Genomic DNA, 14,659 nt, shown 5'->3' with positions numbered 1-14,659 from the left:
CACAAAACCCACACAAGAACATGTCTGGATTCAGTCCTATGGAGTGTGGTAGTCTGATAATTCAGCTCCTAATGATGGAAATCTGGAATGATTTGGGTGGGAAGGGACATAAAGCTCATCCAGTGCCACCCACACCAGGGCAGGGACATCTTCCACTGTCCCAGGTTGCTCCAATCTGGTCTTGGACACTTCCATGGATGGGGCAGCCACAATTCTCTGGGAATTCCATTCCAGGGCCTCACCACCCTCACAGAGAATAATTTTTTTCCCAATATCCCATCTCCTCCTGGCAGTGGGAAACCATTCCCCCTTGTCCCGTCTCTCCAGGCCCTTGTGCCACGTCCCTTTCCAGCTCTCTTGGAGCCCTTTTAGGCACTAAAAACTGCAGTTGGGTCACCCTGGAGCCTTTTCCTGTCCGGATAAAAATCCCAGCAGGCGTTAAAGGCCCAGCTCTCCCCTCACCGAGGGTGAAGCCAACGCCGCCCCTGCCTCTCTCCCTCAGGGATCCGCCGGTCCCTCAGCGGGCACCGCCCAACCGGCGCCTCAACGGCACCGCCCCAAGGCGGGGCCAAGTCCGCCCCGCCCCTGGCTCCTCCTCCCCGCCCACCCGAACACGGGGAGCTCCCCGAGCCTCGGAAAAAAAGGGGGTAAAACCCCCCAAAATAAACGAGGACAAATTAACTTTCGCTGAAACAAAGCAGCGACAGCAGGCCTGGCCGGGCCTGGCAGCAATGGCGCTCACCCGCCGCCATCTTAACGGCGCCAAGGCCACGCCCCCACGAGCTCGAGACGCCCTCTGATTGGCGGAGCGCGGGGTGCGCGCAGCGCGAGGCGCTCTCTGATTGGAGGAGCGCGCCCCCGCCTTCCCGCTCGGTGCATCGGCAGCTCGGTGCTCGGCGGGCCCAGGCGCCGCAGTCGAGCGCCGAGCGGGGCTGATGCAACCCGGGGCAGGTCGGTGGGACCGGGCGGGGGAACCGGGGAAGAACCGAGAGGGGTTCGGGGGATCCCGGGGGTCTGATAATAGTGTGTCCTGCCCTGCAGCCGCCGCTATGGAGCCCGCACCCGGCCCGCAGGAGAAGTATCAGCTCATCACGCGGAACCTGCAGGTACCGGGAGGCGGATGGGGCCGGGGCTGGGCCGGGGGGACGAGCGGGGACATCTGGGCTGGATCTGAGGGGCGAGGGGGGCTGGATCGGGGTCGGGCGGAGGAATTGGGGCTGGGTTGATTGAGGTTGGGTTAATTGAGGCTGGATCGGCGCCGGGGCGGGGGCGATTGGGGCAGGATGGGGTCCGGGTACCGGGGGTATCGCGGCTGGATCGAGGGGGATCCGGCAGGATTGGGATCCGAGAGGGGAGAACGGAGCAGGATCAGGGTATGGGGAGGACGGGATGAGGGGATCTGAGGCAGAGCAAACCCCGGGGATCAGCACCGGGAACACGCCGTGTGTGAAGCACCCAGAGGGTTTGTCCTGCCCACCGTGCTGCCGGTGTGTGCCCAGCCCTGCCAGCTCTGTGTGTTTTGGCCCCTCACAGGAGGTGCTGGGCGAGGACAAGCTCATGGCCATTCTGAAGGAGCGAGAGCTGAAAATCTACTGGGGGACCGCCACCACGGGCAAGCCCCACGTGGCTTATTTCGTGCCCATGTCCAAGATCGCAGATTTCCTGAAGGCTGGCTGTGAGGTGGGGCATTGTCACCGTGCTGTCACCATCAGCTGCGTGAGCAGGGGCGGTTCCCCTGACCCAGGTGACACCTCCTGTCCCCTGTGCTAGGTGACAATCCTCTTTGCCGACCTCCACGCTTACCTGGACAACATGAAAGCTCCCTGGGAGCTGCTGGAGCTGCGCACCCGCTACTACGAGCACGTCATCAAAGCCATGCTGGAGAGCATCGGGGTGCCCCTGGAGAAGCTCAGATTTGTCCGGGGCACTGATTACCAGCTCAGCAAGTGAGTCCTGGCCATCCAGAGAGAGCCTCACCTGCGGCTCTGCTGATCCTGAGTCTCTGGAGGTGCCTCCAGGCTTTCAGTGTGGTCAGGAGCAGCTCTCAGAGCTGTCCCGGTGCCTGGTGGTGACAATGCTGTCCCTCCCACAGGGAGTACACGCTGGACGTGTACCGGCTCTCCTCCGTGGTGACACAGCACGACGCCAAGAAGGCAGGGGCAGAGGTGGTGAAGCAGGTGGAACATCCCTTGCTGAGTGGTTTGCTCTACCCAGGCCTGCAGGTGAGGCAGGTGTGGCGTTCAGGGAGGTGCTGGCAAAGCCAGCAGGGGTGTTTGGGGCTGAGTGTCAAGGTCGTTGTTGTCCACGCCAATGTCACACCTGGTGGTGGCACAAGCCTGGCCCGAGCACAGAGCTGCTGTTCCAGCAAACAGTCTGGAATGTTCCCGTCCTTCCCTGGCTAGGAGTGGCCCAGGAGAGGCTGAGGGAGAGGGCAGGACTGGTTTGGGTCTGGCCTCAAGGCTGTGTCTCTCCACAGGCACTGGATGAGGAATATCTCAAAGTGGACGCTCAGTTTGGAGGGGTGGATCAGAGGAAGATCTTCACCTTTGCAGAGAAGGTCAGGAATGGGGGGATTTCTGCAAGACTGGGGCCTCAGGGAGGGCTTGGCCATTCCCAAATCCATTGGGAGAAGTGTGTGGCATTTTGGTTGATGTCACAGCTCTCTGTGCTGCTGCTGCTGCTCCCGTGCTCTGCAGCCACACATCCCTGGCTGTGACTCTGCCATTCCTGGGTCCTGTTATCTCAGATCCCAAGGTTACCTGGAGCCAGGAGCAAACAGGGATTGTGAGTTCAAACTGAATTAAGGTTATCACTGACTTGCCTCCTTGTGTTTTCCCAGTACCTCCCTTCCCTGGGCTATGCCAAGCGCATCCATTTGATGAACCCAATGGTTCCTGGGCTGACAGGCAGCAAAATGAGCTCGTCAGAAGAGGTTGGTCCTGGGTTTGACTGTGCTCAGGGGGCTCTGGGGTGACTGGGGGCTGAGAGGGAACCAGCCCAGGCAAGGTGAGCTCTCCCTCCCCACTCATGAATTTCTAAGAAGTGCAGCAACTCCAGCATGAGTTTTCTAGGCAAAATCTGGGGTGAGGGGCTGAGGAAATCTCTTGCTGCAGGACTCCAAGATTGATCTTCTGGACCGCAAGGAGGACGTGAAGAAGAAGCTGAAGAAAGCTTTTTGTGAGCCAGGGAATGTGGAGAACAATGGTGTCCTGTCCTTCATCAAGCACGTCCTCTTCCCCCTCAAGTCAGGTGAGGGGACAGGAGTGTGTCCCCTGCAACAAGGCTGCCCCTGAGTGCCCCCTGCCCAGTCCCTACTCCTGGGCAGGGTGGGGTGGGTGGTTTATTTGAGCCTGGAGTTCATCTGAGCTTTAAAACCTGTTTTTGTCTCAGAGTTTGTGGTTCTGCGAGAGGAAAAATGGGGAGGAAACAAAACCTACACGGCCTACGAGGCCCTGGAGACGGACTTTGCTGAGCAGGTGAGTGCTGGACAGGGCTGAACTTTCTGCCTGAGGTTCCTGGGAGTGCTGGGAGATGGAAATCTGCACTGGGAAGAGGTGTGGAGTGTGGCCTGGTAGTGTGGGATGCTCCCAGCCAGGAGAGCCCGGAGGAGAGAGGATGAGTGAAGGGTGTGAGGTCAGGACAGCACCACATCAACCACATCTGGAGCAGAACAGCACTTTAACCCTTCCCAGCTGTTCCCAGCAGAGGCTGGAGGCAGAAGTGTCCAGAAACTTCTGATCCCCAAGGGAATCAGGTCAAGGGTTTAGGATTCATCTTCCCACCCTGTTTGGTCCCAGTTCCTACCTGTGGCCTCAGACAGGAACATCTTTGTCCTGACACAGGTTGTGCACCCTGGAGACCTGAAGAACTCTGTGGAAGTGGCCCTGAACAAACTGCTTGACCCCATCAGGGAGAAATTCAACTGCCCAGAGCTGAAGAAGCTGAGCAGCGCTGCGTATCCCACCCCATCCAAAGCCAGTAAGGAGGGGATGGGAGCCCGGGGAAGTGGGGCCTTGGGAGCTCAGGAAAATGGGGCCCTGGCCATGCAGGGCTGAGTGGGACAGAGTCCCGCCAGGAGCTGAGGTCAGAGAAAAGTTCTGAAGCTCCAGACTTAAAAATAGCCACGGAGAACATTGGGAAAAGTGAAGAAAGCCAGCACAGGAGGGACTCTGCTCTCTCGTATAGGGACAAGCATGGAATTCCCTGCAGGGAATTCTCCCCAGGGCCTGCATCTGGGGCTGACCACCTCCCTAGGTTTGTGCTGAGTGTTGTGGCCATTCTCTTCACCCTGCAGAGCCTGGAGAGAAGGGCACCAAGAACTCAGAGCCAGAGGACGTGGTCCCATCCCGGCTGGACATCCGTGTGGGCAAAGTGATCAGTGTGGAAAAGGTATATGGGGAGAAGGGAGCCACCTTCCCACGTGGTGCCGTTTGGGGTGTGCCTGGGGTGGCTGCCACCTTCTGTGCCACCCCATTCCCACCTCTGCTCCCCCTGGCAGCACCCAGATGCCGACAGCCTGTACGTGGAGAAGATCGACGTGGGCGAGGCCGAGCCCCGCACCGTGGTCAGTGGCCTGGTGCACTTTGTCCCCAAGGAGCAGCTGCAGGACAGGCTCGTGGTGCTGCTCTGCAACCTCAAACCCCAGAAGATGAGAGGGGTGGAGTCCCAGGGCATGGTGCTGTGTGCCTCCAGGTGAGGGACAGAGGGGACACCGAGGCTGGAGAACCCCTCGTGCCTCAGAGTGCTGAGGGGCACCTGGGGTGGCTCTGGGGTGACTCTGGGGTGACTCTGGTGTCTCCACACCTCTCCTCAGCGTGGGGGAGCCCCGTCAGGTGGAACCCCTGGACCCCCCAGCCGGGTGCTGCGCCGGGGAGCGTGTCTACGTGGAGGGCTACGAGGGTGGGGAGCCCGACGAGGAGCTCAAGCCTAAGAAAAAGGTTTTTGAGAAGCTGCAGGTGAGGACTGAGAGTGGCTGTCCCCAGCTCTGGGTGACCCCAAATGGGCTGTTTGCTCCCTGGCAGAAAGCTGTGGAGATGAACCCTCCCAGGGCTGACCCTGCCTCCCTGTTCTGCTCCCCAGGCTGATTTCCGTGTCTCCGAGGATTGTGTCGCGCAGTGGAAGCAGAGAAACTTCCTGACCAAGCTGGGGACAGTCTCCTGTAAAAGCCTGAAGGGTGGCAGCATCAGCTAACAAGTGCCAGGGCTGCTCTGGTGCCTCCTGCCTGACTCCTGCACCTCAGCCAGGCTCCTCCCAGTCATCTCCTCACCAGTGCCCCGAGTCGGGGGGCTCAGCCCAGGGGGCTCAGGGACTGAATTTGCAGCCTCTCACTCTGGGAGCTGCCTCCAGCATCCCCCCCTGGGCCTCGGCTGTGCCAGCACTGGGGACTGGAGGTGCCACCACACCCAAGGGACCCATGTGACCCATGCCCATGGCCTTGGGCTCCCAGCTGTGCCATGGACTGGACTCCCTGCCCGCTGGGGTGGCATGTGTGGGTGCTCTGGCGAGGGCAGAAGGGAAGAGCTGCTTCTCCAACCTTGTGTTGCTGCTACCAGAGCTGGGGACAGCCAGGCAGGCCCTGTCCCCTGCTCCACCCCCAGCCCACCCAGCGCTGTGGCCACTGGTGCTGCTCTTTGGCCAGGAGCCCAGGCAACACCTGTGGGGCTGTCCTGAGCCCATGGGGGGTGTGGGCCTTAAACACTGACTCGGGAACCACCTGTCTGTCATAAACCCAATAAAATATCGAGCTGACTGCACGGGGCTGTGCCCATCTGTCCAGGGGAGCTGGCAGCCAGCCCTGCTCCAGAGTTTTACTGTGCACTGGTGCTGGGAGCCAGCCCAAGGGTGTCCCTGGAGCTCAGCACCACCCAGAATAGACCTGCAATCATAAACCAGGAAGGACAGGAGGCAGCAAGCTTCAGTCATCATTTTTACCAGCCAGGTACAGAGCTCTGAGCAGCTACTCGGCAGCAGAGGGTCGGTTGCTTTTGGTTTGGTTTGGTTTAGTTTGGTTTAGTTTGGTTGGGTTTGTTGTTTCGTTTGGTTTTCGTTTAGTTTTGTTTTTGTGGGTTTTTTTTTTTTTTTTTTTTTTTTTACAATCAAAGAAATCAAAATGTGACCCGAGTTTACAGAATCAAGGCTCTACCTCAGAGCCCAGGGCCAGCTCAAGGGGCAGCCAAGCCCTTCCTCCTGCTGGGCAGTGGCAAGTGGCCAGAGCCAGTGCTGGCCACGAGCCCCTCTTGCCTTTCCATCAAGAGCCAAAGCCCTGGTCCCTCCCAACCAGCATCTCCATCCCCTCCTGTTCTGTTTGCATCTCCCCAGGCGCTGTTGTGGCCAAATCCTTCCCGTTCCCTTGTCCAAAGTGCTTCCATTCCTCACGGGCCTGTCTGGTGAGCAGCTGTGGCTCCAGCTCCAGTGTCTTTGGCCCCCAAACTCCTCTGGGTGTGGCTGCTCAACTCCACACACCCACACCAAGCATCAGCTTGGCAGGGAGGAGGTGCTGGCTCTGGGCACGGGCCTCGAGTCCAGTAAAAAAAAAGCAAAATAAAGCTGTAGTACTTAGGAAAGTGAAACCAACACCATTTTTGCATAAATATCATCAAGGCCGTGGAGGCTAAGGCTGTTTGCTTCCTGTATTAAGTTAGTTGCCAGTTCCACACTCGTCTGTTGACCTGCCCAGGTCCCTGAGAGATTTGGATTCCTGTCCATGGGTGCTCCAGTCCTGCAGCGTCGTCCTTCAGGCCGTTTCTCCCCGTCCATCTGCAAGGCAGGAGGGAAGATTCCATCAGCCACCCTGAATCCCAGCTTCCCACAGCCCTGCCGGGCTCTGTCCCTGCTGTGACACAGCCCAGGAGCCAGGCTGGGTGTCTGTAACTTGGGAATTTATCACTTGGGAATGCGGAGCTCAAGATCCTGAACCTCCAGTAGCACCATCCCGTGGCTCCCAGCTCACGTACCTTGTGCAGGGAGGCTCTCAGCTGGTGGCTCCGTGGTGTTCCTGCCCTCTGTCCCCTCCAGCTCTCTCTTAGTCCTGCTCTCCTCCACCTTGGCATCCCCATCCAGCACTGGGGAGCCCAAAGCCTCTGCCCTCGGTGCCTTTGGGGAAGGAGCCGGCCCCGAGCCCAGCGAAGGCTTCTTGGCTACTGGAGGGGGGATCTTGCCAGGTTTTTTCTGGGTTTGTGCCTTTCCAGGGCCCTGCAGGGCGGCAGCAGCCGGGGCTGCCGAGCGCTGCCCCGAGAAATTCATCAGCTCGGCCACCAAGTTCCTCTTCAGGTCAGTCTGTGCCTCGGGGGACGAGGCCGTCTCGATCACCACCTTCCTGGAGCTCTTGGCAAAGATAAAGCTGGCGGTGGAGGCCGGCGAGTTGTTCCTGGGGGACAGCTGCCCATCCCCTGGGGGCCCCTCGGGGCCGGGCTGGGCCACTCGGCCACCCGGCGGCTTCTCCGCGGCCTCTCCCAAGGCCAGGGCGGCGGCCTTGAGGTGCACGGCGTGCTGGAGCTGGGTGGAAGGCACCGTGTCCTGGGCAGGAGGCGGCTGCCGTGTGGACAGGGAGCGGCGGACGGGCTTTTGTGGGGCCGGGCGCTCCTCGGCCCCGGCCCCGGCCCCGGCTCCGGCCGATGGCTCCACGTTGACGGAGCGCAGCCTCACCATCTGCAGCAGCGAGGGGGTGACGATGGGCAGGCTGGCGTCCTCCTTGGCCACGGGGCCGCTCTTGCTCCGCGACACCGGCTCCTTCTTGGCCTCTGCCCGGGGGCCGTTGGCCGCCTTCTTAAGGCTGATTTGGGGCGGCAGGGCCAGGGCTGAGGGCGGCGGGAGAGGCGGCGGTGGCGGGGGCACGGAGGCCGTGGGAAGGGGCTCGGTGGGACATGGAGGCTGCGGAACCCTGGTGGGGGGGTCCTGCTGTTGAGATGATGAAGATGCAGCCCCTCGTGTTGCTGCCTGCCCGCCCACCGAGGCCGAGGTGCCATCAGGCAGGGTGGACAGATAGGATTCATCCGGCGGGGGGAAGTCTGCCATGGACAGGTCGTGCTCCTCGGGGGCTGGCGGTGGTGGCGGGGGCCAGGCGGTGTCTGCGGGGGGCTCACTGCTGCTCTGGGGGCTCCCCTCCACCTTCTTGGCTGGCGGAGGAGGCGGGTGGTAGGCAGGTGGCGGTGACGGCGGTGGGGACTTGCCGCTGGGCTTGGCCGAGGGCTCCTGGCCGGCAGTGCTGGGCGCTGGGGGGGGTTGTGAGGGCTGGAGGGGACCAGTGGGGGCCAAGGGCTGCTGGGGCTTGGTGGGTGGTGGGGAGAAGGGAGCGGGAACTTTGGGGTGGGGCGGGATGATGAACCGCTCTGAGCGACTGCTCAGCGCCTCGGAGGGGGCCGGGTCCGAGGCCGAGGAGGAGATGGAGGTGAGGGAGGAGGACACGGAGAGCGCAGGAGACTGCAGGGAGCAGACCCTGTCTGACTTCTGGGGCTGAGACTTGCCCGGGGAAACACCCGGGGGTCCCAACCCCTTGGTGGGCAGTGTGGGCGTCCCGCTCTGGCTGGAGTAGCCGCTGGAAGGGGACATGGTACGGTCAGACCCATCGGGGCAGCTCCACTTGGCCTGAGCTTGGGGCTCCCTCAGCACCACCATCACCCCGGGGCGGCCCCGAGAGGCCTCGGGGGAGCTGGTGCCAGCCATGCTCTCTGAGTGGAGGCTGCTGGTCTCGCTCAGCGATGGGGAGAACACCTCATCCTCGCCCGTGGGGCTGAAGGGCTCGGGGCGCGGGGACCAGGGCGCGCTGCTCTCCCTCTGGGGCCGCCGCTCAGGCCTGGGGGGCAGCCCCAGCACCTTGGGCTCCCCGTCAGCCTTCTGGTGCAGCGAGTAGGTCCTGCGGGGAGGGGCCGGGGGCTTCTTCATCTTCCTGAGGGACACACTGCGGGTGGAGGAGCGCTCGCTGGCCAGGCTGGCCGTGTCCGAGCCGTCTGCCTGGCTGCTCGTGCTGTAGGCGGGGGATGTGCGGCCACTGCCCACGGCCAGGAGCCCGGGGGCCGCAGGAGCGAGGCTGGCAGCGGGCTTGGAGCAGGAGCTGGCGAAGCTGGTGGAGCTGTAGATGCTGATCTGGTCGGTGTCGGAGCGAGCCGCCGCATCCACCTCGCCGTGCGGCCCCGCCTCGGGCTGCCGGTGGTCGCAGCCCCCCTGGGAGGAGATGGTGGAGCTGTTGGACACGATGGTCTCCGTGGACTGCGAGTGGCTCCAGTTGTCGCTGGAGGAGGAGGGCTCACGGCTGCGGGCGCTGCGCTCCGAGAAGCGGGACAGGGAGCGCACCGAGGCCGGGCTGGACGACACGAGGCTGCAGCGGCTCAGCGTCCGCACGCTGCTCCTCGACAGGGCCACCACGTCCACCATGGGCGGCAGGATGGCGTTGGGGATGATCTTGGACATGTAGGTGCCTTGGGGCGAGATGGACATGACGGGGCCCACCAGCATCTCGGGGGGGTTGGCGTAGGTGGTCATGCCCGGCACGGCCAGCGACTTCGGCCTCACCATGGGTGACAGCTTGGCCGCTGTCTTCCTCCCCAGCAAGCTGTCATCGTAGTAAACCTTGTTGATGTGCTTCTGCAGAGCTGCATCCGCCTCCTCCAGCACTCCCAGGCAGACGCGGGCGCCGCCGGGCGCGGGCAGAGGCTGCAGCTTCCCATCGATGGTGGGGATGCGGACGGCATCGCCCGACACCTGCCCCCCGTTCAGCAGGGGCTGCACTGCCTGGCTGTCCCCGCGGCCCTCGGGGTGTCCCTTGGCTCCGTGGCTGTTCCTGAGAGCTGGGAGCAGGGAGAGATGACCTCAGCGTGATCTCAAAGTAAACAGATCCTAAAAATCCCCTCCTTGCCCCTAAAGCTTACCCAGCTCTTTATGGACGTGCTGGGGGATGCCCAGCACTGTCGTCCTCCTCTCCTTCCTTTTCTTGCCAGCCCTCTCTGAGGATTTGGGAAAGGAGTCGTGTGGTCGGAAGGTGGAACCTACAAGAGGTGTGAGAGGGTCCAGCCAGTGTGAGAGGGCCCCTGGCCAGAATGTCCCCAGTGTCCCCAGAATGTCCCCATTTTTTTATTGCCATAATTGCATAATGTAAAAAGAGCGTATGAATATTGTTCCATTAAAATTTCCAAAAGAGAAGGTCTCAAATTTGCCAGTAGCTTGTTGCTACTGCCTTCCCCACCATTTCCCACTGCCAGAGATGCTCTGGGATAAGCCAGGCTCTGGACTGAGTCGGAGCAGGGAGGAGACGCTGTGTGTCTGTCTGTCTGTCTGTCCATCCCCCTCGCCCAGCCCCAACGCTCTGACTCAGCCAGAGCCGCTCTCATCTCTCCCGAGGGTCCCCAAATCCCTTTGCTGGCTCGTGGCCACACCACGGCAGAGCCCATCTCCCTGTCCACTGTCCCCAGCCCCTCTCACAAGCCCCGGTCCCCCAGCCCGGTACCTTTGCGCTGGATCATCTCGGAGCGGATGGACAGGGCATCCTCAGAGGTGCTGTCCGTGGCACAGGAGGCTGCTCGGCTCCGGAAGGACAGGCTGTCATCCTCCAAGGATGCACAGGACTGTGGGGACACCGTGGGCTCAGTACACCCCGGGTGTGAGGACGGAGCTGCCCCGGCCCCGGCCAGGCCCCTTCCCCGCCGCGCCGCGAACTGACTGAGCCGAGACAAAAGCTCTTCCGAGGGCCAAAGGCTGAGTCAGCCACGCCGGCATCCAGAGTCCTCCCACCCGGAGCAGGGCTGGGAGCAGCCCCTGGGACCCTGCATGGCTCTGCAGCCCCCCGGAGAGCAGCAGAGATGGGGTCTAGGGCATGCAAGGAGCACCCGAAGGAACTGCCAGGCTCGCCCCCGTGCCAAGCCCTAAATGATTCCATGGGTGTTCCCAGCCCGGCTGTGCCCCAGAGCCCAGGTTTGGAGGGCTGCCATGGCTGGGAGAGGGGCGTGGGACAGGGACAGACAGGACCCCCAGCAGTCCCTGGCACAGCCCCATGCTGGACATGGCCGCCAGTGTCCCCATCCCTCCAAACCATCCGTGGCACAGGCAGAGGTTGGGATGAGACACTTCAGAGTTAACCTGACCCCTCCACCTCACTCGCCCCGTGGCTCTGCTCATCCTGGAATTTCCAATCCCCCATTTCCAAGGGCTTAAAGGGACTGAGAGCCAACGAGAGGCAACAGCTTGAGCAAACACAGGTGGGGTCAGAGCCCAGAGATTGCCAAAGCTCAGCTTGGCCAAAAGAGGGGGAGTTTCTCCTCGTCAGCAGCCGGGGAGGGGCACAGGCACCGGGCTGGATATGGCCAACAGTCCCCATCATGCCACCACGTCACCCCTCCTCAGTCAGGGCTCCCAGGGGACACCAGTGAGAGAGGGACAGGGGAACAGAGGAATGCAGGCACAGGGAGGGTCCCAACAGAGCCCCACAAGGCAGGGCAGGACGTGCCAAGGCTGAGGATGGGGAGAACAGCTCGTCATGGGGCAAAGGGGACAACACCAAAGGACACACAGCCCCTTCCAGCCCCACAACCCCTCTGGACACGGTCCTGCCACCTTGACTGGTTGCCTGTCTGCTCCCAACACCACCCAGAGAGGTCAGAAGAGCCACCCTGTGTCCCCTCACCCCCAGGACACCCCAAGAGCACCACCGGACAGGGCTCACCTGGAGGCTGCTGGTGTCCCCGTGGTCCCAGGCACTTTTGGTCTGTTTCTGCTTCTCTGTGGAGGGCAGACAGAAGGTAAATCCCTCGGGGGAGCCAGAGGAAGCAGCTGCTGAGCTGGCAGTGCCCCCTGCACAGCCCGGCCACCAGCACTGGACTCCGGTCAGCCCCGTGCGCCGCCCACACCGCCCAGCCAGCCAGGAGCTGGGGACAGCCCTTCCACCGTGTCCCCAAGGCCACCCTGGGGTTGGGGACACTTACCCTGGTGCTGCAGGGACTTCAGCCCCTGCTGGGCCTGGTTGTGCAGCTCTTCCAGGTGCGGGGGCCGAGTGCTGGGGAAGAAGACGTTGTCGGGACATTCCTCGCCCGCGGCGTACTGAACGCTCAGCCGCTTCTCGCCCTCGCCCTTGGCAGCGCCTGCGGGGACAGAGGGGTCAGCCAGCCTGGGGGGACACAGCCACGCTGCCACCATGAGTCCCAACCCACAGGGGATGAGTGCTGGGTGGTGACAGCCACCTCAGGGTGATGTTATCCTGCTCAGCTCCAAACCAGGCGCTGGAAACACCGAGAGAAATCCCATCCCAGGCTCTGCCCGGCCGGTCGATATTCAGGAGTCAGGATGTCTCCAGTGGTTTTCTCCCCACCACCAGGGAGGTGCTGGGATGTGGGACCACTCTCCTTCCCCAGGTGAATTGTGTGGGGCTGGGGGCAGCTGAGAGGGGAAGGGGCAGCACAGGAGGGGATTAAATGTGGATGGAACGAGGATGGCTTTCCCTTCCCTTTGGAGCATTGCATCATTCCCAGGCTTTGCTCATCGCCCCAAGAGCAGGGACTCCCCCCATGCCCAGCCAGAAGAGCGAAACTGAGGCACATCCAGCGGCAGAGATCCCAGAGGACCCAAATCCCTGCTCTGAATCCTGCTGGATGCTGAACTCCCCATCTGCCACGCCTGGAGCAGCACGGAGCCTTCACTGCCCCTTCCCCACAGCCACCACCAACACCCTGTGGTGCCCACAGCCAGGGGCTACCCTGGCATCACCCAGCCCTGGCACTGCAGCACTGTGGCACAGCCGTGCCCGCTCCTGAGCAAAGCCTCAAACTCTTCTTGCCCAGGGAAAAAAAACAAAAAACAAAAATCAAAAAACAATCTTGAGGAAGGGAAGGGCGAGTACAGGAAACCATGGGGGCTGGGGGTGGCACCCCGGGGCCACGGACACCTGCTGCTCAGCGCCACCAGCACCACACACACACACACCACCCCTTGTCCCCTGTGTTCCCCATGTCCCAGGTCCCCTCCGGGCCAGCCCAGCCAGGCAGTGAGGCAGCCGTGCTCGACTCCTGCACACAAAGGAGCAGGCCTGGAACAATGGAGCCTCCCGCCCTGCCGCCATGCCGGCCTCTGCCTCCGCCAGCACCCACGGTGTGAGCGGGCACCGGGGCACGGCCAGCCTGGCACAGCAGGTGCTGCCACACGGATCCCTTTGCTGGTGTAAAATCCCTGCAGGGCACACAAAACACCCACAGCCCCCCCCACCATCATGTTCCTCATCCCCTTTTCTCCCCCAATTTCGGCATCCCCTCGCCTGACACCCCCCCCCCCCCCTCCAAAAAACACGCTCGGAGCTGCCTTGCGGGGAGAGGAGCGCAGTGATTTATTCCCGGAACTTCGCGGCGGGAGAGGCCAGGGCTGGGGTGACCTTCCCTGCCCTCCCCCAGGGATGGCAGCCCCCCTGCCCGCTGCGGGTGGGCGAGCACCCCGGTCCAGGGGGGGGTTCCCGGCGGGCAGGGCTTGTGTAAGGACAAGGCTCTGCTCCCTGCCTCCCTCCCTGCCCTCTGCTCACTCACCCTTCTTCTTGAAGAAAGCCAGAAGCGAGGAGAGGTTCCTGCCCATGAAAACCACCATGGTGGTTGTGGAGAGGGTCTTGTCCCCAGGGAAGGGGGGGCTCGGCCGCCCCCCGATGAGGCTCAGCCTATTGTGCCGAGGCTGCTCTCACCCGGCGTGTGCCGGCGGGGCGGATGCCGGCGGCCCCCAGCTCCCTCCCTCCCTCCTTCCCTCCCTCCGTCCTCATCCGCACGGGCAGGAGGGGAGGATGCTCGGCCAGGCGAAGACGCTCCGGCGCAGCTGCTTGCGAGCAGGGAGCAGCCGGACCCGGGGATGGCTGCGCGGTGATAGGAGGGGACAGCCCAGGAGGGGACAATCCAGGAGGGGACAGTCCCAGCTGCGCCCACCGCGCTCCTCGGCCGCGGCAAAAGGAAAGAGGGGGGGGCTCCTCCTCTGGCCTCCAGCTCGCTCCCCCCGGCCCTCCCGCCTCCTCCCACGCACGGCACAGACCACAGGGATCTGTTTTTCCAGGCTCGGGGCCAACATTTCCCCTGCTCCTCCCTCTTGGACCCCTGGGACCCCCCCAGGACCCTGCTGGGCTCAGCAGAGCTGCAAACCAGTTGCTCGCTTCCACAACTGGGAGGTGGAACTGGGAGGTTTTTGCACCTTGGGCTATGACACAGCAGTGTCACATTCCCCATCCTAGCCTGTCCCCAGTGTCCCCCCAGGAGCAGGAGAGCCCCATTCCCAGCAGGGAACACGAGCCAGGATGGGGCAAAAGGACAGGGCTACGTCACGGTCACAAGGGCTGGCAGCACTGGGGGAAAACCAGGTCTGGGACCAGTCTAACCAGTAGCTCCAGCTGCTGGAGGCAGGTGAAATCAGGGGCAGAAATGCCAGGCAGTCACACAGTGGCACAGCCCTGGCACTGTCCCCACTGTCCCCACCGTGGGGGTGCTCCCAGGGCAGCGGGTGCTCAACACCTCTGGGAGCTCCATCCCCCCCTTTTACAGGTATTTTACCCCAAAAAATGAACAGCACCTAATGTTTACCCAGCAGGCAGCCGTGTCCTTGTGCCAAACCCTCTGCCCCCTGTCCTGCAGCTCGCCACGGGCTGTGCCCAGGGATTATTCCAGCATGACACAGTGTGGGCTGCAGACAGAGCAGTGTCACCCAACACAGGGTCCCA

At 62.5% G+C, this 14,659-nt stretch overlaps 2 protein-coding genes across 2 annotated transcripts; one reads left to right on the top strand and one right to left on the bottom strand.

Moving 5' to 3' along the window:
- Positions 1-679: 679 nt before the first annotated feature.
- On the top strand, positions 680-5,753 carry YARS1 (tyrosyl-tRNA synthetase 1). Its single transcript, XM_014885648.2, has 14 exons — positions 680-951; positions 1,042-1,106; positions 1,534-1,680; positions 1,771-1,946; positions 2,093-2,222; positions 2,477-2,557; positions 2,840-2,932; positions 3,114-3,249; positions 3,391-3,476; positions 3,843-3,978; positions 4,295-4,389; positions 4,499-4,692; positions 4,814-4,955; positions 5,080-5,753. Exons 1-14 carry the CDS (start codon positions 936-938, stop codon positions 5,188-5,190), a joined length of 1,608 nt encoding a protein of 535 aa, XP_014741134.2. The 5' UTR covers positions 680-935; the 3' UTR covers positions 5,191-5,753.
- Positions 5,754-5,913: 160 nt separating this feature from the next.
- NHSL3 (NHS like 3) lies at positions 5,914-13,641 on the bottom strand. The gene is made up of 7 exons (XM_014885647.2): positions 13,494-13,641; positions 11,910-12,065; positions 11,651-11,706; positions 10,439-10,556; positions 9,864-9,980; positions 6,954-9,782; positions 5,914-6,756 (listed from the first exon to the last, which is right to left on the bottom strand). The coding sequence occupies exons 1-7, from the start codon at positions 13,549-13,551 to the stop codon at positions 6,734-6,736; spliced, it is 3,357 nt and encodes a 1,118-aa protein (XP_014741133.2). The 5' UTR covers positions 13,552-13,641; the 3' UTR covers positions 5,914-6,733.
- Positions 13,642-14,659: the final 1,018 nt, after the last annotated feature.

The sequence above is a fragment of the Sturnus vulgaris genome, chromosome 24 (assembly GCF_052056855.1).
Source record: "Sturnus vulgaris isolate bStuVul1 chromosome 24, bStuVul1.hap1, whole genome shotgun sequence".
NCBI classification, from domain to species: Eukaryota; Metazoa; Chordata; class Aves; order Passeriformes; family Sturnidae; genus Sturnus; species Sturnus vulgaris.
Note: the sequence above shows the minus strand (reverse complement) of the source record. Positions and strands in the feature narration are given on the sequence as shown.

Bases quoted from the DNA above. Each gene is read 5' to 3' on its own strand.
- NHSL3 (XM_014885647.2), bottom strand. From the start codon at position 13,551: ATGGTGGTTTTCATGGGCAGGAACCTCTCCTCGCTTCTGGCTTTCTTC. The intron at 12,066-13,493 runs GTGAGTGAGCAG...CTGTCCCCGCAG, and splicing joins GGCTTTCTTCAAGAAGAAGG to GCGCTGCCAAGGGCGAGGGC. The intron at 10,557-11,650 runs GTGAGCCCTGTC...GTGTCCCCACAG, and splicing joins GGGACACCAGCAGCCTCCAG to TCCTGTGCATCCTTGGAGGA.
- YARS1 (XM_014885648.2), top strand. The intron at 3,979-4,294 runs GTAAGGAGGGGA...TTCACCCTGCAG, and splicing joins TCCCACCCCATCCAAAGCCA to AGCCTGGAGAGAAGGGCACC. The intron at 4,693-4,813 runs GTGAGGGACAGA...ACCTCTCCTCAG, and splicing joins ATGGTGCTGTGTGCCTCCAG to CGTGGGGGAGCCCCGTCAGG.